The sequence below is a fragment of the Battus philenor genome, unplaced genomic scaffold, assembly GCF_028537555.1.
Source record: "Battus philenor isolate CCGP_79_NKW_IND1 unplaced genomic scaffold, ilBatPhil1.0.hap1 SCAF_25, whole genome shotgun sequence".
Taxonomy (NCBI): domain Eukaryota; kingdom Metazoa; phylum Arthropoda; class Insecta; order Lepidoptera; family Papilionidae; genus Battus; species Battus philenor.
In genome coordinates this window covers 9,817,065-9,842,978 of record NW_027181688.1, presented here as the reverse complement: position 1 = coordinate 9,842,978, position 25,914 = coordinate 9,817,065, and the positions used below count along the sequence as shown (strand labels likewise).

The following is a 25,914-nucleotide window of genomic DNA, read 5'->3' as shown; positions in this document are numbered from 1 at the left end:
TACCGTATAAATATTCTTTTTTTATCTATTTATTGTTTATGGTGTAAAAAGTGATAATAAATAAAATCATTTTAACTTTATGATTTTGTTTTTCAATTTAATGCTACTTTGTGTCAAATTAGAATCTTCTGGAACTTTTCTCTGGATATACATAAGTGAAACTATATATGATACGTCGCAAAATGAAGTAAACAAGATAATGAAATATATGAATATATATAATATACCCAGTATATTTGTAACTCATTTGCTGTCAATTAACGTACGAAAGAAGGGTAAAGCAGTAAGCTCATATTTTATAAAACATTACACTGAAATTGAACACCTGTCAGTACCTATGGCAGAGTTACTGCGAAATGCTGCCACGTTGTTCACCAAATTTTACAGAATTATGAAGAGAAGTAAAATTCAGTTGTATTTTTAATATTTATAACAATATATATACATATATATTGTACTTCTATAGTGCAGTGGTAGCCCATCGGTAAGGTACTTGCGATCGTAGGTCGCGGGTTTGTTTCTCAAGATACAATGTTATACAATTCACACTTTGTGCATTAATTATATAGGATTGCCACAGCTCACAGACAATATTCCAGAAGATGTACATTAGCGTCCTCTGCATACCATAACACCACATACTGCGACCTCCAAACCGTCTACCAAGCGTGGCGATTATGGTATTACTTTCCATAGTTGTCTTTGATGGAGGCCCATGCTTTGCAGTGGGCGTCTATGAGCTGAAACGATACTTCTATTTAAATCTTGTCAATTTGATTTCTGTGTACACAAATAAATTTTTGCACATCTTTAAAACAACTACGTTTAATTATAGCTCACAAACTATAACAAATTTTGAATAATGTCCCCAACTATCTAGGAGCTTGGTCAACCTTGGTATATTTTATCCTTAGTATAATTTCATAAAAAAAATATTTAACAAACTTGAAGTCGTTCTCTATGAAATGCAATTAGCTTACTCTCTCTGTTGACCCATTTCATAATACAATCGGCTGATTTGACGAAACGACTTTGACGCGATCTTTTAAAACGTTTCACCCAGTTGACATTAACGATGTTATAGCCTCTAAAATTGAGGGTAGACATTTTGTTTACTTTTTTCTTTTAATTTAAAATGCGAAAAAAAATTAATAACAGATGTTCTTTTACACTATGTCATTGAATTTTATAAATACCAGTGACAAAATCGTTCATATGATAGTAAATATCGTGCTCAAAATTTTTATAAATTTATATTCAAATTTGTCTATGCAGCTTACAGTGGATGACATGACTTTTACTTGACTGTGACTATTAATGCATGCCCAACCCTTCAACCGTAAGATGTCCACAGCTGGACAGAAATGATGTTGATTTATATACGTACTAACTTCATCAACAGACTTCCTTCTGTCCAAAAATATATAAAACAGAAAAAAATAAACTCATTTCAAATAACACTGTACATTATATATGATTGGCACTGCTAAACAAGTTTGCAGAGTATGGACAGCAGCGTCCTCTGCATACCATAATACCACACTGTGTTCGCTAACCTAGATATTTTTGGGGAAAGCAAATGCCTTGCAGTTGGCATCTATGAGCTAAATTAAAAAAAATAATGGTTCCTTTGAATGCATTCATTATCATGTCAAGGGAAAGACGCCCAACGCCCTTAAGGGCTCCCCTCCTCCTTCAAGATCGCTGTGATGACCAGTCTTGCGCTGCCATCAAGCAACTATTCTCTAGTGACAAATTAAAATAGTCGTCAGCATTTACAGTTGAATGAGATGTAATAATTCGTATGGCGGGTTTGGTATTTCAATTTGTGCACAGACTTATACACGTCAGTGCGGGAGTATAGTGTGGAATATAATACTCAGTCGCAACTAATTCGCGGGGGGCAGCGTGAGGGGGGGATAGTCGGTGCCAACGAACTCAAACTCCCCCCCGTACGATTCCAGGGAGGCTTTTGGCGAATTTAATTCTGATAACACACCCGTTTATGATGCATCCATAGGAATAATTCAGAAAACTTTCATAGTGTAATTTATATGAATTTTAAAACGCTTACATTCTTTTATATAAATTTAATGATAATTTACACATGATGAATGCAAGAAATATGTATATATATATATATATATATATATATATATATATGTATATTTCTTGCACGTGCATACACACACTACAGGATCTGCGCCTTTGTCATCTATGTCACATTTAAAAATATAGTTGAACATGTAATGTTCCATTCAAAAATACCAGAAGAAGCATTCATATAAATATCACATATAACCTATTTTTAGAAAAACAAAGCATTGAGTGTTGTAATAATGAATTCTGGTTAATTACCGACACGGGAATATTCAAAACGTTGTTAAAAACATGTAAAACAACATTTAATTTTGTTGCTAATGTCTTTTATTTAAATAAACTTTCACTTATAAATTACAATGTAAGCATAACTCGTTTCCAACGGAGCGTTGTGACATTTTATATTTTAATGAGGTCTGTTTTACATTGTTGATTAAATAATTATTACGGATTGTTTATATGTATATATAGGTTGATTGGTTATCCATTGTACATTTTCTGTCATAATATATATAATGAGATATATTAAACAAATTCGGATAATTAATATAACATATAATTAAACGACCTAGGAGATATTACCGCTAGAAGTTATTGACCAGTCGAATTATAATAGAAAAATTAAATTAATGTCATATGTTTCAGAGTGATCACTTTATATAGGTTGATTATAGGTGGATATATCTTTCAAGCTTTTTGCTGAAAAATAAATTCATCGATTTATAGCTTTCTTTCTCTATAACTAGTAATGCTGTACGTATAAAGTGTTGCATCATCGAAGCATCCAGGGACAGATGAGTCTGAACAAGCTGTAAAGACCAGAAAGGCTAACAACGCTATTACGGCATTAACCATCGAATATAGCCTAATGTAAACAATATTCTATCGGAAAAATCCTAGAAGTCATGCGCTAGTCTTCGTACGGAACAAATATCACCGCGACTTTTAAACGCAGGTATAAACAGGTTAAATTCGTTTGCGACAGATTTTTAAGGTCTACATTTTTTGACGAAACCTCTAAGAAGCGAGTAGGAATTAGCGGAAAGAAAAAAATGTCGAAAGTAAATGATGATAAATGTAACCAATATAAAATGTTTCTGCCGATTAGCGGCAGCGGTTTATAACTAATTAAAAAAAAAACATTCCCAAAATTGATTGCAAATAGTACGTACTTAACTTTTTTTGTGATGTACTAAATTTAACATTAAAATTTTAAAATCTCTAGGTTACTCTAGGCATAAAATTACTAGCATTTTTTTTTGTCAACAGAGTGCGGTATCACAATATAGTATTGTCTCTTAATTATCATTTCATAAATTTAAGAAGTTCATTCAACAAAAACTTGTAAAACAATCCTATATTTAAATAATAAAGGAACATAGGAATGAATTGCTTTTTATACTACTGTATTAATAGTATTGCAAAAGTGACCACAAAAAAACCTCTCTGAATTTGTTGTCTAGTATATGGATATATTTTTTTTAGTATTCTTTATTGCACAGGTAAGGATACGTTTAAATATTTTTATAATAATAAACAAAAAATTACAATGGGCGTTCTTATAACACAAGGAAATCTCTGCAGACAACCATAGTTTAGAAATACTAAAAGTATAAATAATAGGTAGTTAACGTGTACAAGACATACATATGTATATATCATATTTACTTATAATAAAAAAGATACAATACATATAATACAATAATAAATAAAAACATCGAACTTATTTGGGTCGCACTTGCGTCAGAAAGAATAAAGAAACAGAATGAAAAATAAATGAATTAAAGGATAAATTATCGTAAATCTAGTAAATATTTCTTAACCTTTTTTTAAAAATAGTGACTTATCACGTCTTATATTTAGGGGTAAATCATTCCACAGTCGAATATTAACAATATTTGTTATATATAGAAGTGCAATCTGATTCTAGGGTGTCAAATTGTTCTATTCTGGTATTTTTTTTTGATGTACATAAGTGGTCACCTCTGTACAAAATTATATGTATTAGGGTGACCGGAAAGTGATGTTTCTGTCGATATATTTTATCGAAAAATCGATTGATTTTTACCGCTCCGGCGTTGAAATTTTTTATACTTGATGGCAAAATGTTGTTGATAACGAAGATGAATATATTGTTGATCAGAAATAAGAACTTGTTAAAAATGTAGTCGTGTGAATTTAAGTTTAATAAGCGACATTACTTTCCGGTCCATCTAATATAAATGAACATGTTCCTGAACGTTAGTTCAAGAGTGTGAAATCTATAGCGAAGTTGGACACTGCACAGTGGCCGTATCGCAGCCGTATCGCGTTACATACGTGACAGGATGTGAATCAGCTTTTATGCCTTCGCCGATTTGTTATTAAAATAGGCAAATATTTATTCTTTCAAATAGGCTTTGTTAAGCATCTTCGAAAAGTCAAGACGTTGATATAGTGTACATATGATCATGTATTTTTACATAGTATTGTAGGTCTATGTACCACTGCTGACTGGTAATAACAATTTTAAACGACAATTTTACAATTTTTTATGTGTTATAAATCTTTTGTAACGTGAAAATCGGAATTATAATCATGGCATGTTTATTTATTATTTTATTTTTTTCTTTAAATACTGACTTTGAATTTTTTTACGTAATGGAAAAATGATTAAGGAAATTTTATATATATTACAAGTATACCTTGTTTTCTGAAAACAAGAATTTATGTGAACGAGACAGCTGGGTATTAAAACCTTATTTTTCCTTCTTATATTATATTGAAAAACTGATCGCTGTTTGAATGAAAACTATTTTTACGTCGAATAACAGTAAAAAATATAATGTTAAATAGTATTTACTACGTAACATACAGATCAGGTTCGCGCGAAGGGCCACGGGAAAACCTATATGCAATGAAGATCTTCACATAGACCTGGACAATCATATTACAGTTCACAAAATGTTTCTTAACTTCCTATGTCCTCCAGGTGGACGCAGGCCACAATGCGTGGCCATCTTGGAACTAAGCCTAGTTTTCACTTTGTTCAAGTCCTTCCTATTTGTTCCGCCTCTGCTATTATCCGCCAAAACTGGTTAGGATGACCACGTTTGCGCTTTTCTTTGTATTTCCAGTCTAAGACTTTTATCGGTATTTGGTTTGCTGGTCGATCAAGGTCTCGTTGCAGTGTTCCCTTAGAACTAGTTGTTCATAAAATGGGGAACTAAATTAGCCGATATATATAACCTTCAACAATCCCTTGGACTCTAAACGACAATCATGATAATCGTCATTAATTCAGCCGCAGCACGTCCACAACTAGACAAAGGACCTTCCGGTAGGATTCCAACAGAACCTTTGGAAAGTAGCCCGCAACCAGCTACTTCCAACAACACTACTAAGTTGTCTTTTTACCTTGTGGATGGACATCCTACTTGTACTTATTTGAAACTTAACCTCATGATACTCTATTACTTGCTTTTTCCAAAACTTATATTCAATTTATGTATTTTTACGTATAATGCGTTAATAATACATTCATTCTATTAAATTATTTTCAGAAAATTATATCGATTACTCAACCAACCGTAAAAGTCTTGATTTGATATGTTTTTGTATCTATATTGTTTCAACACCGTTGATTAAAACTTGAAATTTATAGAACTATAATCAATAAACAATTAAAATGACATTTCACTAACATCATTTCAGCCTTAACGACGTCCACTGTTGGACATAGGCTATTCCCAATGGGTCTCATCCACCGTCTTCCGACAACATTAACCAAGTCGTCTGTCCACTTTGTGGACGTCTGTAGTTCTTTTAACGTCCAAACCAGAACGCTAACACCCCGGCGAGGATCTGGTCTTCGCGCTATGTGGCCTGTCCATGGCCACTTTGAAGTAACATGTATGAAAATGACATATATAAATATAATAAAGCTTTTTAAATGTATAACCTTATATAACTGTCTCCGTAATGCCATTAATTATTAGCGTTGTCCCAGATAAGTTTAACACGTGTAAGGGACAAGAACGCCGTCCGCCATCTTGATATTTATACTTTTCCCGCGCGATTTATTTATGGCGTCGCTTGTTGTCACATCCGCAACACGTATGTAATGTTTGTACGAAATTATAATAAAATGAGATAACAGTTTGTAATATTTTAAATTCGCATTTCTAACTATGTTATTCTGTATTCTTGTTGTGATAATATCGCGTTTGTAAAACAAACAGCTATATATCAGTACATAGGACATTGGGCATTAAATCACCGATAAATCAGATTACATATTTGAATTTCCTTTTAAAAGTTTACATATTTAATAACAAAGGTAATAGCATTTTATTTTACTACCCCGGTGTACATTAAAAGTATATATATCAGATATTCCTATTCACAAATTTTATTTGAAATTTTTGAATTAAGTTCTCAAAAAAATTAAATAAGAAATATTAGGCGTTAACATTAAAAATACAGTACAAAACATCGTGTGTCTTAACAAAGTGCATTACGTAAAAAAACAAATAATGACGAAACAATAATATATATGTATTATATAAATTAATATATTGAACTACAATATAATTAATAATAATTCAATTTCACTTACCAATATAATATACTATTTTTATATTTATATTATTTGAAAATAACAATAACATCTATAACCAATCTTCCGTATGATTTTCATATATATACATATATATATATATATATATATATATATATATAATAAACAAAATTATGAACAAAGCATATAAATTAGTTCAGTATCCAATAGTATATATAATAATACGCAGGAATTATATCAAAGGACATTTAGCCGACAGATAATAAACCCAAATAAGACATTAATAGATTATTTATATAAAAGTGTACAACAATTGTAAATATGTCAGTAATTTCAAAATAACATTACATTACACTGTGATAATATTATTAAATTCTATAAAACGAACTGAGTAATGTGAATGTTTGTTTTTGCATGTATTAAATGAAAAATCGCCATCTTAAATCTTGTTAAATGTGTTCAATATTATGTCAAGTGTAGCAACTTTAGCTGGCCGAAAACTAGCGACGAACTGGCCGTTAGAGCGAGACGCAGGTATTCGCCGTCTTTCACGTACGCCTTTCGAACGCGAGTCCAATATTCTATTTGAGTGTATTTTGTTTAATACGTTCGCTTTGCCATGACTAAGGCGTTTCGATTTAATTTTATAAATTGTTTTACATACAGATAATAAAAGTTTATTTTTATAACATGACAAATCATATTAAAATATAGATTTTTCTTTAATACGAACAACTTTTTTTAGACAGTGCAAATAGAAATGAAAAAAAAAAAATACATTTCTAAAAAACCGTACAAAACAAATAATAACGAAATCCATATTACATAAGTTTTTATAAAACAAAAACAATTAAAATTAGTGTGCAGTGTTGCAACTAAAAAACGTAAAATCACAAATAAAATTAATTTTGCGTGTTTATTATGGACTTGATTAAAATGGGTTGATATGGTAATATCCCAATTATATTTTGTTGCTGTATAGAGCGCTATGTTCGGAGTTTCTTTGCTAGATTCAGAAAGGACATTCGCGGAAAAACCAAGGTCATACGTAGCTCGAAAAATTGCTCGTCTGAAATGTTACTGGGCGTGGCGCATCGCTCGTGCTCGTGCGTGCATCGATGGCAGTTGGGGCCGAAAGGTTCTCAAATGGCAACTTTATACATATTTGGACTGACGTCATAGTTTCGAAAGAAGTCGTTAGTTGCGGGTAGCGTAAGACTGAACATCGTGACTATCTTTGGGGGAGGCTGTTGCCTTACAGTGAGCGTCTATCGGCTAAAAATAACACAAGTTTCAGAAAGTTCAAAGTTCAGTTTCAAAAAGTTCTTATAATAAAGTGTATTTAATCTTATTGGTGAACCTAGTTGTATTAATATAAATGTAACATTAACAAAAAACACGTTTTTCTGTCGTACTTCACTCGGCATTTATTACCGATGCATCAAATTTAACGCAATTAACAAAAAATGACTAATATTATTACGAACAAGTTTGAACTTGTATTATCTATGTATAACAGTATAGCAGACGATCGCCTGTGGTATTATTCACTTCTGGTGAATTGTGATATGGACAAATCTAATACATTGGTATTTCATGCAGTAATCTTAGGAGTACAGTACCCGGCGATTAATATTGCACATCGACTTCGTAATCTAGCTAAATTAAAAAAATATATATATTCACAGTATTTTAAATTTCGAATCATAGAAAAGTATTGTCACCCGTCTTTGTTGTTGCAGCGTGTACAGAAAATATATTTACTACATTGTTATGATTTAAAAAGTTCAGATCACAGATTTATAACTGCGTTTATTATATAAAACAGAGAATTTTAAAAAAAACGTTTTATAATCTGTACAAACTAATGCTAATCCGCGATAACGAGTATCCATTAATCGTTATTATAAAATCATCGATTATGTTTTTTTTTTTTAGATAACTGTTATCATGCAAACAAGGGGCCAGTTATGGAAAACGTGAAGGTTTTACGTTGCCATCTTTAGGTGTAAGATTTAAAGTGTTTTGTTTTAAAATATATTTACAACTGTTTGAATGTTGGAGCATACATATAGGTGTATTTCGAATCAACCTATATAACATTTTGAAATTGCTATATTAATTTTTTTTTGCTACTGGAATTCTTCAATCCAATATCTTACAGTATATAGAGTGCAGAGACTATAAAAATATATTATTTTAAAATTTATAAACGCTTTTTAAACTATATTATCATGGCAGTACCCGGCGATAAATATTGCACATAGAACTTTGGAAAGAGACATTGACCTTAAAAATATTTGCTTCTCAGTAAAATAAGTACTCCAGTAGTACATTGCGAGACTAGTAATAATGTAAGTACATTTTCATGGGAATGCGTTATGGTCTAAGACGGTGTTTGCCATCGTGATGCCCACGCCCCAAAAGGGGGCAATTACAAAGTGAACTGGACTCTACACGAGTTTAGCCCTTACGCTTTAATATAAAAATTATTTATGTTACATAAGGGCGTAATAATTTTAAAAAGGCTAAGGTGGGGCATGGCACAAAAAAGTTTAGAAAATATTGTTCAATATAACATCTTATGTTATTTGCTAGATTACATTCTCACGCCTTATTTAGATTTTTGATCGGCGTCAAATGTTTTACAGATAGTTGTTATAATTTACTCTGTGGTTTTTAAAAAAGAAATTTAATTCAAATTCATCCGAAATTATCGCATTTTATCTTCATAAGAATCATCCGCATACTTTTGAGGAATATGGTAAAAAAGAAGTTCCAGTGTTTGGCACTTATCAAAACTTTTGGTGATTAATTATCATTTATTTAAACATATACAAGTAATTAAATGTGTAACGTTCATGCTCTCCGTATTGCTGGCCACTACGGCTATTATTCTTTTATCTTAAACAATTCTTTTGCGTTTGAAAATCGAACGCCGATTTGTTGTTGTATTAGTTTCTTGTAAATTGCAAATCGAATATACAGTTGCTATATTTTAACATAAGGTCACGGCAGTAAGTAAAGAACAAGGCAATAGATGGCGTTAGTTGTAGCATTACCATCTAGAAATTTTTTCTCATTGTTTATTATATAAAATATGGTAGAATAGTATTTTTTAAAATTAGAATCTACATTTCACAAACATTAGCGTCAGCCTTTATTTTTACAATCTCGTTTAATATATACAATCTTTTTTGCTTACGTTTCTGCATGTAACAATGTTCATAAACCATTGACTAACTTAAATCCCAAATACTTAAAATTTAATTGAAATTCATTAGTTGTTTTTAACCCGAAAAGACACCAAAGTCTTGTTTATTTTTAACGACAACCTAACAATGTCCAGTTTTATAAATTATTTAAAATATAACTAACCTTGACTTTATCGCCATTCTGCGGATTGTATATTATATCATCATACATCATCATCATTTCAACCATAGGACGGTCATCGAGGATGGACATCCTATGCTGCATGTCAGTGGTCCACTCTAGAACCTTCGGGTCCAGCGTGTTTCTTATACATCAATAAAATTATATCCAAATTTACGTTTTTTAATAATCTAGTAATAAATGTCGTTCGTTTATTATATTTATTTAATCTACATATGACGCAAATAAAACTTTTTTAATAACGGTGAGATTTTTGCGTTTTGAATTTGTTCATATCATATATGTACGTCGATATAAAAGGATTATATTATATTATTACTCCAAGAACTCGCACGGGTTTTCCTCTTGTCGACTTAATAAAATTTTCCTCCATTTGCATAGTGCTATAGAAACAAGAAGGTAAATCTTTAAAAATATTTTTACTATGACGTGTATATTTTAATTTTATTAACATGTAGCTACCGACCTTTTGTGCTTTTGACAGACGTAGGGCTGGTGGTTCAGTGCCAATAACATACGCCACAGGTTTAAAGATCAGGGAGTTTGGTGCACTTTGCCTAGAACCTCTTTTGAAGTAAAGCTCGAAGGCTTCATGGGGAGCTTCAGCTCGAGCTGCTTTATACTGGTTTCACGCTCCAAGAAGTATTATGCCCAAGGTCTTCGAATGGACCTCGGCTACGGCTATTGATTGCTTTCAATAATATTAAATAACGCAATTGTAAAGACAATATGTTAAGAAAAAGCGTTTTAAAGTTTCAGATTACTAAATATTAAAATTAATTATTATTTATCATCTGTACCTGCAGTTTGTACTACCGGAAGTTAAAAGATGAAAGCATTTTGCTGTCGACTGAGCTATACATTCATCCCTTTTACACTTTTACATCTGTAACCAATATACCTGTAGATTAAAAGCTCCTAAAACAAATTGAAAAGATAAATAAACATTATTATTATTTAAGTTATTAATAACTAAAACTACCTTCTAATGATTATGCTTACCTGTCGTGCTTTAACACCAGCTTTCGGCGCTTATCATGATAATGATAAGGAATATTACAGAACAGTATTATAGAACCGCGACTGGCCTTCAACTTGACTTACTTGTTCGACCTCACATTTTGTGCGCTAAGGCTCTTGTGTCCACGCTACTCGTTATTCCGAGGACTGTTCATTTTCATGTATATGGCAACATTACTTCTCCAGCAGCGGTATAGCATCGCTCATACGAGAACATGATAACCGTCACATATTTCTGCGTGTTTGCTAAAAAGTAGTGGATGTAACAAAATTAACAAAACAGAGATTGGATACAACAAAACAGGCGAAAAGAACTGTGATAAGTATAAATAGAAAATATTTAAACTGTACATAAGCTTGTATTGTATAAAAAAGTTTTTAAACAATGTAAAATTGAATCAATAAAATTATAAAAAACGTAAAACGTTAAATTGCGAAGTGTGGCGAAGGATGAAACATGAAGCGTTAATGCGATGTGAAAATATGTCACGAGAGATCAAAAATAATGCGAAGGAACGAAATTGTGAAGATGAGAGACAAAGGTTGTTAATAAATTATAAATATAAAAAAAAATATTATAAAAAGAATAAGTCCCTGTCCAAAAAATAAGATAGGGGAAATGAGAGACCCCTAAAGTGAAGGCTATAAAAAAACATTACTTTTCCACCCTAAAATATTAGGCTCTAGCGGCCATCTGATCCGCTCTGCAGCCTGCCCACTACCACTTAAAGTCTACTGGTCATAGGCCTTGCCTATATAGGTCCAACAAGACCGGTGGGAAGCGGCCTGGATTCAGCATCTTCTGACACCCTTAACAATGTCATCTATCTGCCTCGTGGGTGGATGTCATACGCTGCGCTTGCCGTATACTCTGTATACTCTGCTCCAGAAGCTCAAGACCCCTGTAGCCCTTTGTTCTGCTTGCTTTATGAGTTGCCCACAGTCAATTCAATTTGCCAATCCGCTGGGTAATGTCAGTTACCTTCTTCTCTTAAAAGCCGATTCGATCTCACATAGAAATTCATAACTTAGCTGTCTCCATGACACGTTCACTGACTGCGCTAACCAATGAGGTCGGAAGTGAGAAACCACGTTTCAGAAAGGAGTTTAGTTGGTACGAATCTTACAAAATCCTGAAAATATTCTTTATTCAAACAGGCTACTATAAGCACTTTCAAATCGTCAATCAACATAAATTGTCGACATTGTTGTCTCCGGAAGCTACCGCCGGCTCGGAAGGCAGTTCTGCTGAAAAGAGCCGGCGGGAAACTCAACAGTTGCTCTTTACATATATAGTTTTTAAAAGAGTGCTGTACAATAGCTAGCACCCTGAGTGAACATCAATATTTAATTCCACGCATTAACATCATTAAAGTATTTTTAATAATAGTTTTAAATCTCTCCAATGGCATAAAGAATAATTTATGGTACTTATACATTGTATTATAGAGAATTTATTTAATTTTTGAAGCCGAAAACTAGGAGCATACACTATATTTTCATTCCTTGTATATTCCACATTTTAAATAATGTTTTTACGGTATACGGTATAATGGTTTTACTACAGATCTCTTACAGGGAGATTAATTTTTCTTTTGATCAATCTATTTAAATTTTGTGCTTGCATAAGCTAGCTTAATTGCAGATTTTATAGGTCTATCCCACCATAAATATAACATGGTCACCCTATCCGTGCGGTATTCGCGAAAGTGCCTAGTGACTGTCATTTAACTATAGATAGGTATTTAAGCGCGAAAAATCCGTCTTGTCTGTTGCATATATTTATTGGTTTTGATGGTATTATTCCAAAGGATGAATTGGTTATAGGTGCAAAAACTTTACTAAAAATTAGTAAATTTGTAATGTTATATGCATGTAATGTTATATTACATGTCACTAAATGTCAATTTATGTACGGTACACCCTATCCAAATATCAATGTTTTCAGAAATAATATCGTTATGATAATATAGTAAGAAAAAGAGTTTCCAATATTACGAATCCAAAATCCAAACTGCCAGAAGTTATTGACAGTGCGAACCATTTTTCGAAAATTGAAATTTTTGACGAGTCGCAATTGAATACGTATTTAAAACACGCAAAACATTGTTTTTTTTTTTAAAAAGATCATATTATTGAAATTATTTAAACAAAAGTACAAAATACGTGTGTTGAAGTTTGATATGACAGCACTCTTATAATACTTAGATGCCGGTTAGTTAATTATGATCGGTGTCTGCCTTTCGCTAATTGTATAGTGGAATAATAATAATTATTCACACTTTTTCCGATTTCCCAAGAGCTGATACAGGTAATAAAAAAATTAAATATTGAAATAATTCGACAATTAATCGGAGACAAAAATAATAGTTCAAAGACCCGCATGTGGCTCGATAGTCTCATTTTGGCCACCCCTGGTCTATAGCAATTTAATAATAAAAAATTTAGCATATTTTAGATGTTGTGTATCGCGTATTACAAACCTCGTAAGTTGAAGAAATTCCTGGATCATCTCGTTCTCTTCAATCACAACTTCTCTTTTCTATTTGTTTTAGTTTCATTTACCTATCGTTATCTAACAACGTTCTTTTTCAGGCAAGGAGGTCCAGAAGCGATGGCGCTCCATTCGCGACTCCTATACGAAAGCATATAGGCAGGGCAAGTGCGTCGCTCCAGAACAGTGCCCGCCAGGTAGCCGCCGCTACCAGTACCATCGCCAGATGTCCTTCCTGCACCGAGCTCTACAAAACAAGTAAGTTGTCCAATCTACCCACTAGACGTCATCATCATCATATCAACTGATGGATGTCCATTGCAAGGTATACACTTACCCTTAAGTTTTCTTCGATAAATGGACTTGCGCTGCACACCATCCAGCACGTTGTCATCTACCGGCTCGTCGTCGCCACTAAAGAACCATTCGTCGCCAAAGGTCATCGATAGCACAAGCGATGTACCCATTGACACTTTGAACGAGCAATTTCTTCGAGCTACATGAGCGGACTTGGATCCCTTCATTTTGAATTGATCTCGCAGCGAAATAACTCTCTCCATTACTTTTTAGATGAAAAAAAAGAAGTCAATGGAGGTAGATCATAATAATTGATTAAATCATTTTATTTTTGGCTTATACACACTTTTTTTTAATACCCCCGCTATTGGGGGTCTCTCGTACCCCTATTTATGGTGGGATAGGGACTTTATTAGCATTTTATTTATTCACTCAATTATTTTAGTTTCATTCTCTTCTCTTTCATTCTTCACATAATCTTTCATTTTGTTCTTTTATATCACAATTCTGCTTTCTTTCCCTTTTGCTCTGTTTTACCATTGTTTCATCCTCTTTTCATTTTACATTTTCTTAATTTCTAGTTTTGTTGTATCACATTTTTATCTTTATCTTTATCACAGTTTAATATTATTTATTTTTACATATCTTTTTTGTTTTTGTTTGTTGATGCCTAACTTTTATTTTTTCCATTGCATATTGTATAATTCTTTTGCAATAACTGAGGAATTCTTTCATTATATACACTTAAAGATGTGGATCTAATATTAAAATTAGGTAGCTAAGCGAAGGTACTTTTGCAAATGATTATTAGACAAGTAAGGGTAATGGCAAACGCTACTACATCTGCCATTACCCATGTGGACATTTTTTATAATAGAGGGAGTTACTGTCGCAGAGACGTGTTTAAAGTGTTGTGTGGCGCACCGCGATAGTGTTATCGTATTAATAATGCTGTATATCATGTGAGTATTAAGTTTTAGCTTATAACAAAGTGTAGTGACAAACATAGTTACTTTCTTACGTAGCAGAGGCTGTCTGCCGCAGTATATTACGTTCCTACCTACAGAATCCCAATCGTTCTTACTTCATACTGTCAAAAGTTACTGGCTTAACACAGTAGAAAGAAATAAAATAATACGTATGTTAAAGTTTCAACACTTAATTAATTTATTATTTATTTAATATATTAATAATTTTCTTTAGATTAACATTGATTTTAGAAAGGCATTTTTATTGAGGGGCCCTCTCTGTTTAAGTTTGAATGGCATAAGTAATAATGACTTGTAACTTAAAGCCGGTGCTATACAGGAAGATTGGTTACAAATGTAAATGTTTTATTCGAGTGATTGTATAGCTCATTTGCTGTGAATCAATATACGATCTACCCTATTCAAATATCAATGATTTTAAGTAAAATAAGAAAAAGCGTTTTAAAATTCTAATTAATGTGCCCGAAGTTATGAATCAGTCCGGTCGCATTGCATTAGAAAAAATAAATTAATGTAACATATTTCAAAGTGATCACTTTATACAGGGTAATTAGAAATTGATGTACTAGCTTAAAAGCGTTTATTTACCTATTAAAATTTTATTAAAAGAAATATTCTGACTATTCCAGGAAATCCCGATATTCTCAAGACAAATATGAATCTTACTCGGAGGTGTCAAATTCACCCCAACATCCGCCGCCAGAGGACGTCACTCCGCGAATCAAGCATGAACATATCGACCGCCCGCTCGATCTGAAGACCAAGCCCGACCCGCCCGAGAGACCGGAGACCGTAGACAAGTGCAACCAGGCGACCATCGACAACCAGACCAAGAACCCGTCGTTGGAGATCAAGATCGACGCAAACTCCATCCTCCCAGACGATCACTTCGATGACGACAAACTCTTCATGAACTCCCTTCTTCCACTTTTCAAGAAGATGGACGACGATACAAGACTCCTCTGTCGTATCGAAGTCCTAAAGATCATTAGATACGCACTCCAAGGTCATAAGTGCTTCGAAGCACTTAAAATAGCGGAGGACAGCTTCTTTAAGAACAGAATAAGTGGGATCCTTGCTAAAGAGGAGATGATTGAAAGCTCCATCAGCTCGAAAAACGGCGTGACTGAGCCCAAACTGTCCATGACTACACGATCTGCTGACGGCAGCAGACCCGTTAGGAAACGAAGGGTAAGTTTCTATTATCTTTTTATGTAACGTCAGAAACTCAAACATCATATATAGTACACAGCATTTGATTTGGCACTTCTGAATAATTAATATTGCAATCTATGCTAATTTCGACAGATTCAAGCAATTTTAAATTTAAAAAATTGGTTTAACAGAATTGACATCTGTATGACAGGGTCGTAGTGGACATCTGTCATACATAAAACAATTCATCTATATCGGCCGCTAGGCACACATTGTAAGGCATATGCCTCTCCCCAAGATCGCCAAGATCACCAGTCTGGCACTGCTTGCATCCTACCCACAATATAAATAATAAAACAATAAAAACATGATTGAATTTCTAATAAATTCTTGATTCTACTTTTAATTCAAAAAGATATTTTGTTGTATTAATACACATTGACATGAATGATTCTTACCTAACTTTATGAGGCACTGTAGGCTCTCGGTTTAAATTACGAAGCCTCGAAGGACAATATACAAAAGCCAGATGATCAAAGAACTATGACGCACGGCTGTTTAAAACGTTCACTGTTAAACCGTTACTCTGACATAATTTCGACGTACGGTACTTCTCTTCTGTACTATCTTCTTTCCGAACATTTTGGATAGAAGGATTGCTGGAGTTTCTTTTGCCACTTCTTCTCCTAGCGCGAACGCTTTGCGAAAGGCTAATGGTAATATTAGCCAGGCATTAGCAACCGCCCAAGCGGAAGTGCGGTCTTTTAGGGCGCACCTTTTGTTGGAATACTAAGCGGGTATTATCGACGAGTTACACCTCAAGCCCAGGTCACCTCCTGGGGGCCCTTGAGCCTGGGTCGTAGGACGTCGGCTAAAGCAATCTAAGAACTTGACGGACTCTGAATCTCCTCATACTTCAGGTATGTGGCGTCCCGAGCAGCGGTTCCCCAAGGAGCCTTCGAGCTTCACTATCTTAAAAGAGGTTTTACGCTAAACGCTGCACTCTACGCTCCAGCCCATAGACGCCCATTGCAAGGCATAGACCTTTATTAAAGATATCTACGGTGAGATATACCATAACCGCTACTCTTAGCAGACGGTTTGGCGATCGCAGTGTGGTATTATGGATCTTGCTGCCCGTCCTCTGGAAACTTGTTTGAGAGTAATGGCAATCCTATATAATTAACACATAAAGTGTGAATTATGTATAAGACCATATCCTGGGAATCGAAACCGCGACTTACATTCGCAAGTCTTAGTCGTTCACCGCTGGGCTACCACGAACAGAGGCATTCGTTTGGATGAAAAACAATTAAATTCTTTTCCACAGACTCGTTCGCCTTCGCCTCTGCCTGCACCGCCTAAGAAGAGAGGACCCGGTCGCCCCAGAAAGGTATGTCTTCCTAAATATTTATACAATCACTAACTGGATGTGACTGGCATCTTGTAAAAGTATATGTAAAGTATATGTCTTCTCATGAGTTTAACACAGCTGTGTCTATTTAATGATAATAATATATTTATTGTACACAACACATACAAAAGACACACAATAACGATAAAAATAAAAGATAAAATTAAACAAAATGAACTTAAGTACAGATTAAATAAATAAGTTAGACTAAATGTTTACAAATATAATTATTCAACTACTTAAATTTGAAAAAACTAAGATTATTATAAATACATGTTAAAACGAAGGAGAAATTAAGAGAAATATTCCTTAGATGTTTCGAAAAGTATAATGATATGTATGCGTCTGTTTTAATGCTACCGAAACCGCTGTACCACGCCGTAGGTCAGTCTGTGGGAGACACGGGAGGAACGGTAGCTCCGTTTCGTAAGTACAACGTCAACATTCGCGTCAGCGCTCATGATCATTGTAGCTCCGCCCCCACGTCACATCACTTTCCTATGGCGCGGTACAGCAGTTTCAGTATTACTGTATCAAGAATTTTTATATTCAAGACTTGATAGCCGACTGCTGAAGGTTCATAGTTTAAACCATTGCAATAAATAAGTACAAGGGCATAATAGATAATGTTTTGACAATTTTAATCAATCTTTTATCAAGTGGATCATTCGGCTCTCAACAAGATCAAAAATTCTCATACGGGTCTTAGTGTTTGCATATATAATAAAGTCCTACAAGATATCTTAGATCTTAGATTTCTTAGTTTTAAATTTCGAAATAACCCTACGTACCGATATAGTTTAATAAATTTTAAATCGAAATGTGTGGAACTTGGTTTTTTTGACTAATCAGCAGGGTTGTTATTGTAATGTATACATCAAAAATTACTAAATTTCATTTTAAAATGGCTACTGTTGAGTTTTTGGACGGTTCTCATTAAAACACAAATTCAACAAAGTACACATAAATTTCTTCTTGAATAAAGTTATTTTGAACTTGAATTTATAACCAGGTACGTCCCCCACCCTCGGATTCCGAAGAGGAGCATGTAGCAAGGAAACAGTTCCCCAAGCTGAAGGTTCCTCCCGTGGAGATTGTGCACCTCTCGGAGTATGATGAGACCCTGAGTAAAGCTACCAGTGTCTCCCAACTGCCCAAACCTATGTTCATGAGGGTAAGTTGACATTTATTCAAATGAATGCTAACATTACAGAATCTCACCCCTGACAATTATATTCTTTTTTTAATTAAAGTTCATAATTTTTCACAGGAGTATTTACAAAACTACCTTTAAACCATTACATGTACCATATATCTAATAGAAACCTTTGAATATATTTTACAATATCTAAGTAAAAAAAAATATGCCAAATTTGTTTTTTTCGTATTCAAACAAAAATATTGTAAAAATAGTATTAAAATTACATTCATGATTATTTTATTTTCAGATGTACAATCTGGAAAGTTCCAAACCACAGCTGGCAACACCACCTCCATCCCAGACCATGCAGGTCTCTGTCAAATCAGAACCAATGGACACATACGAAACTCTCTGCCATAACACTATATAAATTAAAAACTTTCAATTAACATGAGTGTTACCATATCTATAAACTTTGAACTTTAGTGTGATAGTCTCACAGTGTATTTTTGTGCGTAAATGTGTATACGAAATATTGGTAATGGTGAAAGAGACATTGGACCAAATCCATGTGTTACGGATGTAGTTTTTAATAACAGGGTCGAATGGTTTCAAATTTATTATTTAAAATTGTACATTGAAAATCTTCCATTAGACAGAGTACACCCAATTTTTTTATTAAACACTTTTTTCTTAATTGTACAAAAAAGTCGTGTAAAAAATGCATGTGAAATATGGTAAATTTGGGAATGTTTAACAATTTAAAAAAATTGTGTTGGTCGAAAAATCAACACATTTTTTTAAAAAAAAAACCTTGCAAAAGAAGTAATAAAAATGCAATGACGACGATAACATTACTTTCGGCGTCTGAATTCACATTTTCGAATTTTAATTCCAATGCACAGGAATGATTTAAAAAAAGTTTTGTGATTGTAGTGGCCAGCAATATGAAGCCTTTTTATGTGAACGTGACAGTCTTTTTAGTCATGTACCTTTGTGCAGGAAACCATACATTACTAAAACATTCATACTTCAAAACACAGATGGAAGATTTTCTTAATATTTTGATCTGTCAATATTACCACAACCCGAAAGACATAAAAAAGAATTTATACAAGTTTTTATAAGCGAAATTATTGACAGTACTGTTATTAAAGTACCAAATAATATATTGCAAAATATGCAATTAAATATATTTAAAAAAATTGGCATTACATTTTGGTTGTATGTAAATGGTGTTTGTTGAGTCTTAAATTGTTTATTTGTATGTAAGGGAGTGAAATGTGATAATATTAGTTATTTAAGTACACTGTTTAAATTAGATTTAACATTTAAAACAGAATGAGTAGTCTTTTAAAACTATTTTTAAATGCTTCGTTTTGTTTTGCTCAATTTTATTTAAATAGACAATTTAAAATGAAATGATTATTTTATTTTTACCGTAATTTTAATTGTTTGTTTCTTTTATTTAAATAATTTTGCAACATTGTGAATATTTTTATTAAATAACTTTGCTGATAAAATTCTTGTTACAGTTGCCTAATCGAGCTTACTATGACGTAAAAAAGTATTAGATCAAAATGGCGCCTAGCAATCTGTCAAATCGTGTTGCTGTTACATGTTAGCTATACTTAGTAAATAAATGAATTAGACGAATAAAACAATTGAAAATATGTTTGTTTAAAGCATTTTTAGTTAATGATAATATAATTTAATTTCAAAGTTACTGTTGATATGTTCTATACTTCGCTTGCAATATTGGCCGTCAATGTATGTGTATTTTTAAACATTTTAAATCCCCTTATATGTAAATAATACATTCCATGTAAGACAATAACGAAAACATGTAATTGTAAGTAGAATAAATAATTTTACATTAATATTTTTTTATTCAACTTTGAGAACATTATGAGGCTATTTCACATTAATTTTAGGTAACATATTTTTTTTAGTCCTCTGACTTCATTTATGAAAATACGGCCATACATTACGAATAAATTTTCAATAATTCTACTGAACACACATCTCATATTGATTAAATACATAGTAATCGACATCAAATGGAGTAATTGGTTAGTGTGTAAAACCTTTAAAGGTGTGAATGTATAACTTGTTTGACAACAAAAAGCTTTAAAGATTTACACTAAAGCTGATCGTCTTGTATAGAGTGGTCAGTTTAAAATTCTAAGAATAAGACAGTCAATAACTTCAGATAGTAAATAATTTTAATAAGTACTAATTCATAAATCATTACATCATTTAATATTTTTGAAAGTATTGGAGAGGGATCTATACATACACCTGTTTTAACCTTATACAACTATTACAATCGCACTTAAATATGTTAAAATAAATTTTACAATTTTGATAGAAAACAATATTATTTTTAATGTATAATAGAGATACACATGAAAAATTCGATTAAACAATGTAGGAAGTGGGTACACAGTTTAAGTGTATCATTCATTCCAATTTATTTTCAATTTTATACTATCAAGTCAATCAAAAATGAGAAGGGGAATGTCAAAAAGGCAATTGGTTGACAGACAACCTATTGAATTGTCTTTTAATCAAAAGTATTTAAATAAGTTGGTTTGTTTTTAATATAATGTTTAGACATTATTTAATTAAAATTCAAGAGTAGGTTTATGTGAGAAAAAGATTTATTAATACGGTATTGAACATTTTCTTATTCTATTCTACAGCTATAAAACTTATCAAAGTTATATGATATCAATCAAAAGTTTTCTTTTAAAGAACACTATTTAAATTTTAGATGAATTTAAGTCCTAAAATCAATTAAATTTTTTGTGTTCATTTAGTTTGGAGAGTGATTCACCAAAAGTCGATTTTGGGAATCTATTTATGAAGAGATATTACCCTCATAGTTGAATTTTTTACTCTATTTATGGGGAGAGATAACCCTAGAGTCAATTATAAAACTTTTATTATATGGAGAGATTCCCTGAAAGACAATTTTGGGAGTCTGTTTGTGAGAAGGGATTCCCTAAGTCGGTTTTTGAGCTCTTTTTCTGAGAAGGAATTCCTTAAAAGTCTGTTTTGAAACTCTTTGTGTGAGATGGGATTCTCAGTAAACCTTAGCAGAACTCTACTGGTGACGAGTGATACCTTCCGCGTCTATGTTATAACTAAGGTCACCTTTATCTGATGCTCCTCACATTCAAATTATTTTTATTTAGATATTAACAATCACTTTTGTATCATCAATTATTTTAACATTATAAGCTGTAAGCTATCTTCAGCTCGAATTGCTGATCTGTTGAGAAATGCAGGCTAGAAAATCAACGGTTGCTATTTTAAAATTAAATTTAATGTTTGATTATTATAATATCAACTATAGTAATGAATCCACAAACCCAGTTCCACACATTTGGATTGACTAAAACTCTTAATGTTATAAGTAAAATTTATGTAATAATACACTTTTAATTTTATATTCATTTGTGGTACTTTATTATATATGCACTTTGATAACTTTTTCAAGATGTTTCCTAATGTTAACAACTTATTTTCGAGGGTTTGATGATTCTTAGAACTGCATGTTACCTATTGTTTAATCTATGTAAGGTAACGGCACCAGTAGTTGACCACTTAAGAGCGCTGCTAAAATGTTTTTTTTATTGACCACATACATTCAAATTTTAGAATATCAGTGGGTGCTTAAAGGAAATTCTTATACCCTTTAGATTAAGTTTTGCTAAGAAGTCTTTCAATTTTACAAATCGTAAACACTTAAATTTTTATTTTATTCATATTAAGTTTTTGCTTCAGTAGTTGACCAATCAAAATCTGAAAAAAATTAGTAATTGACCGTATTTAGCATCAATAGTTGACCATATGAATAAAAACCTACTTTTATGATAAATAAGACCACACATATGTCAAAACTTAAAATTTTAATTTTCACATAGAAAAAATATAATATTCAGTCACAAAATCAAGAAACGTGCCTCACAGTTGAACCCTGTCAAAAACAACTATCGGCTCATGGCTACACACAATGCGCTTAAGTTCCGAGCTTTCCGCAGTTGTAAATAGATGAGAGCAGCTACTTATAAATTAATTTTTTAATTAGATACGATAAACACAACGCTTATTATTTAAAATTTCATACAAACGGTCAACTACTAGTACATGGTCAACTACTAGTGCCCTTACCTTATTAATTTCTAGAAACAGATCTACTAAATTTATTCCTATGTCTGCTGGTGAAATGTCCCTCATGGTAATGATTTAATGATGATTACCACACCTTATTACCACACTGAAAACTGCAGAAAATTTGTTACATATTAAATAATATATCATTAAATTGGCCGATAGACTCCCTAAAGATCGAGACTATATAGTCCGCCCTCCAACTAGTGTGGGGTCTAGTAATTATATACAGATTAAATTAATAATTAACCATTCTTTTATTTAAAAAAAATAAACTGAACAATTTTATATTTTTTATGGTTATATTTATTAATTATAACACAATTAGTAATATTTACATATACATGAAAATAGAAGTTTTATATACAGATTACACCGTTTATGTTATTTGTGTCAAGATACTTTAATTTTGTTAGTCTACCATCAATTTGAGTGTAAAATATCTTCTCCGGGTTGCGTAAACGTCACATCACTAAACTTAATCTTCAAACCGCGTCGCTTTGGTGAACAGCACATGACACCAACGAAGTATTTATCAGAGTTTGGAAAAGGGCATAGTCTCAATAGATTCCACGCTGTATTGTCGGTAGAATATTTTACACATACCACACCATTCACTTTGGTTAAACGTAGCCAGAATTTGTTTGGGTCTCCCTTAAATACACCTGCAAACATTAAAATGTATATGCGATATATATAAAAGCTAAATGGTGAATGTATAGCTTATTTGAGAACTTAGGTGTGGTGGTGCTTGAGACAGCCGAACTACGACTGCTGTTATATGTTTATCGAGAGAATTTCTTAAAGAAACATTACTATAGCATTACCAAAACTGCAGTACCGCGTCTTAGGTATGCGCGCGGTGTGATGGAACGTGGGGGAGGGGTTTAAAGGCCTCTACCGTCAGCCCGTCGGCAGCGACAATGTTCTATTGCGATTCCATTCTCGCTGAGCTTTCATACCTTTACTCCATGAAGCTTAACCGATATGAGAGCTTGGCGGCACCTAAACTTAATTAAGCAAAAAAATAAATATGTTAAGTGTCTTTAAATCAGAGGCGTCTTTAAGCCATGTCGTGCCCTTATGCAATCATTACCCTAACGCCCTCTAGTTAGCGCGCGGTCAAAATGGAACAGCTACAAAAATTTATATTTGTTTAATCCATTTGCATCATACTAAGGAATGAAAAAGAAATGTCAGTATTAACGAATTTCTTTCTTAATAAGTCTAAAATTTAATAAATCAAAATCATATTTCAGCATTATTTATTCGCAATTTTTTGCAGTATGATAATATTTGAAATGTGTGATGTGTGCCTATAGGCAGTTTAAAATTTTCACACTCGTAAATAATATCCTATTTTTAGGTTAATCAGTTCCGTAACTAACAAAGAGAAGCAAAATAAATCGTCGGTGCATTCAAGCAATGTAATAATTTTTAGTGTCCATGTGTTATCTTATACCGTTAAATATAATATTTGGTTTCAACGTATCTGCGTTATATGCTCCGGTGGAAGTGACCAGTAAAATTGAGCAAATATAAGGGGGACAAAAATAATGTCGCTTTCTTAAGTTAAATTCACACGACTACATTTTTAACAAGTTTTTATTTCTTATCAAATATATATTTGCATCTACTATACAAATTTTCAATGTCTGAGCGGTAAAAATCAAAAGGTTTTCTGTAAAATATATCGACAGAAACATTACTTTCCGGTCCCTCTAATGTAAGCGATTGTGATACAAAATAATTAAGCGTCATATGAATGTTAGAAATTAAAGATGTGAAAAAATCTATTTTTATTCTAACTCGATTAGCATTAGAAGTAATATTTTTAAAGTATTCTTTTATTTATATTTATCGTCTTATCAATTAAACATATTCACACAAAAACACTTCAGATTGGTAGGATGTTTATCAGACAACATTGAATAAAGATAAGGGTCCAAACGGTGAAATCTTAAACGATGAAACAATAGGTTCTGGAATTTGAGTTAGAAAGAATTTTTTACCTGTGGCCCAATCCGACATTTTGTTGGTTAGTACGCTGCCTATCATTGGCTGTCCATCATTGTACTCGATACCGGCTTTTAGCCAGTGTCTGTCGTCTGTATATATCATAACTCCAGCCTGATCGTACAGTTTTTCAAAATTACCTTCCACGCAAACCTGTGTAAAAAAAGATAAAGTATATATGTACACATATATTTTCATTACCCTATGATTTTTACCTTTGTTTTATTGGCGGCATGTTTGACTCATCGTGGTTTTATGGAGTAAATGTATTTCATTCCCGTTTTATATAAAAATCTTTTTTAATTTTTGCAACACATGATTTAAGCTTTGGCTTAAAAGTAATATTTATAATGTCAAAATTGACAGTTCCTATGTGTGCGATACTACTAATTAAAATATTATAAATAAACAGAATTATATACATTTTTGTTATGATAACTTTTATATAGACTTTATCAAGAAGGAGTACGTATTGTTATATGAGAAATTGAAAAAACTTACTTGCATCGTAAAATTATCACCAACATCCTTCCCATAAACATGTCCCGTGTTACGTTGAAATTTATAGTAAGTTTCTTGCCAGAAATCCGATTCAGAGTTTGTTGAAATCTGTAGGACATCATCTTTCAAGCTCCAATCATCAGGTTCGTTTAACCATTTAAAATCGGTCCACATACACGTTTTAGACTTATTTTTTGTCATAATGGCTATGTGAAATATACTTAAGTTTCAACAATAATCTGACGATAAAGTTATTAATAGGTTAAAACATATATATAAGTATATTATCTACAGAAGATAATAATATTACCATGGAAGAAAATAATATTACCATGGAAGAAAATAAATAAATATTATTTGATTTTCTTGTTCATCATTTATCTAAGAATTTTATATATAGTAATCATTTCATGTAATGAAAGAAAAAAAATCAAATAGCTGTTTCATAATTTACATCTAATATTTAATGTATTTTATTTCAACTAAATACATCGTATTACTTCCATTAAAAAATTGTTATCATAAATAAGAATGAGAATGAAATTTTCTTTCATTCTCATTCTTATTTAAAAGAGTCTATACGGTAATGATTAATAATAATTTATCTTTTTTATCTATTTTTTATATTTTTCTATATGTATTACCTATTATATA

General features: G+C 32.2%; 2 protein-coding genes across 3 annotated transcripts in view; one reads left to right on the top strand and one right to left on the bottom strand.

Moving 5' to 3' along the window:
• LOC137924894 (uncharacterized) overlaps window positions 1-19,532 on the top strand; it is a 58,187-nt gene extending 38,655 nt beyond the window's left edge. For both annotated transcript variants that reach the window (XM_068768280.1, XM_068768281.1), the window contains exons 2-6: window positions 13,670-13,826; window positions 15,484-16,045; window positions 17,340-17,402; window positions 18,436-18,597; window positions 18,872-19,532. In XM_068768280.1, the coding sequence (XP_068624381.1) occupies window positions 13,670-13,826; window positions 15,484-16,045; window positions 17,340-17,402; window positions 18,436-18,597; window positions 18,872-18,994 (1,067 nt within the window). In that variant the 3' untranslated portion in view covers window positions 18,995-19,532. The remainder of the gene's footprint in view (window positions 1-13,669; window positions 13,827-15,483; window positions 16,046-17,339; window positions 17,403-18,435; window positions 18,598-18,871) is intronic.
• A 3,590-nt stretch (window positions 19,533-23,122) lies between these two features.
• LOC137925018 (uncharacterized) lies at window positions 23,123-25,505 on the bottom strand. Its single transcript, XM_068768447.1, has 3 exons — window positions 25,261-25,505; window positions 24,756-24,912; window positions 23,123-23,408 (listed from the first exon to the last, which is right to left on the bottom strand). The coding sequence occupies exons 1-3, from the start codon at window positions 25,459-25,461 to the stop codon at window positions 23,167-23,169; spliced, it is 600 nt and encodes a 199-aa protein (XP_068624548.1). The 5' UTR covers window positions 25,462-25,505; the 3' UTR covers window positions 23,123-23,166.
• Window positions 25,506-25,914: the final 409 nt, after the last annotated feature.

Bases quoted from the DNA above. Each gene is read 5' to 3' on its own strand.
- LOC137925018 (XM_068768447.1), bottom strand. From the start codon at position 25,461: ATGACAAAAAATAAGTCTAAAACGTGTATGTGGACCGATTTTAAATGG. The intron at 24,913-25,260 runs GTAAGTTTTTTC...TTTTTTACACAG, and splicing joins GTGATAATTTTACGATGCAA to GTTTGCGTGGAAGGTAATTT. The intron at 23,409-24,755 runs GTAAAAAATTCT...TAATGTTTGCAG, and splicing joins AATGTCGGATTGGGCCACAG to GTGTATTTAAGGGAGACCCA.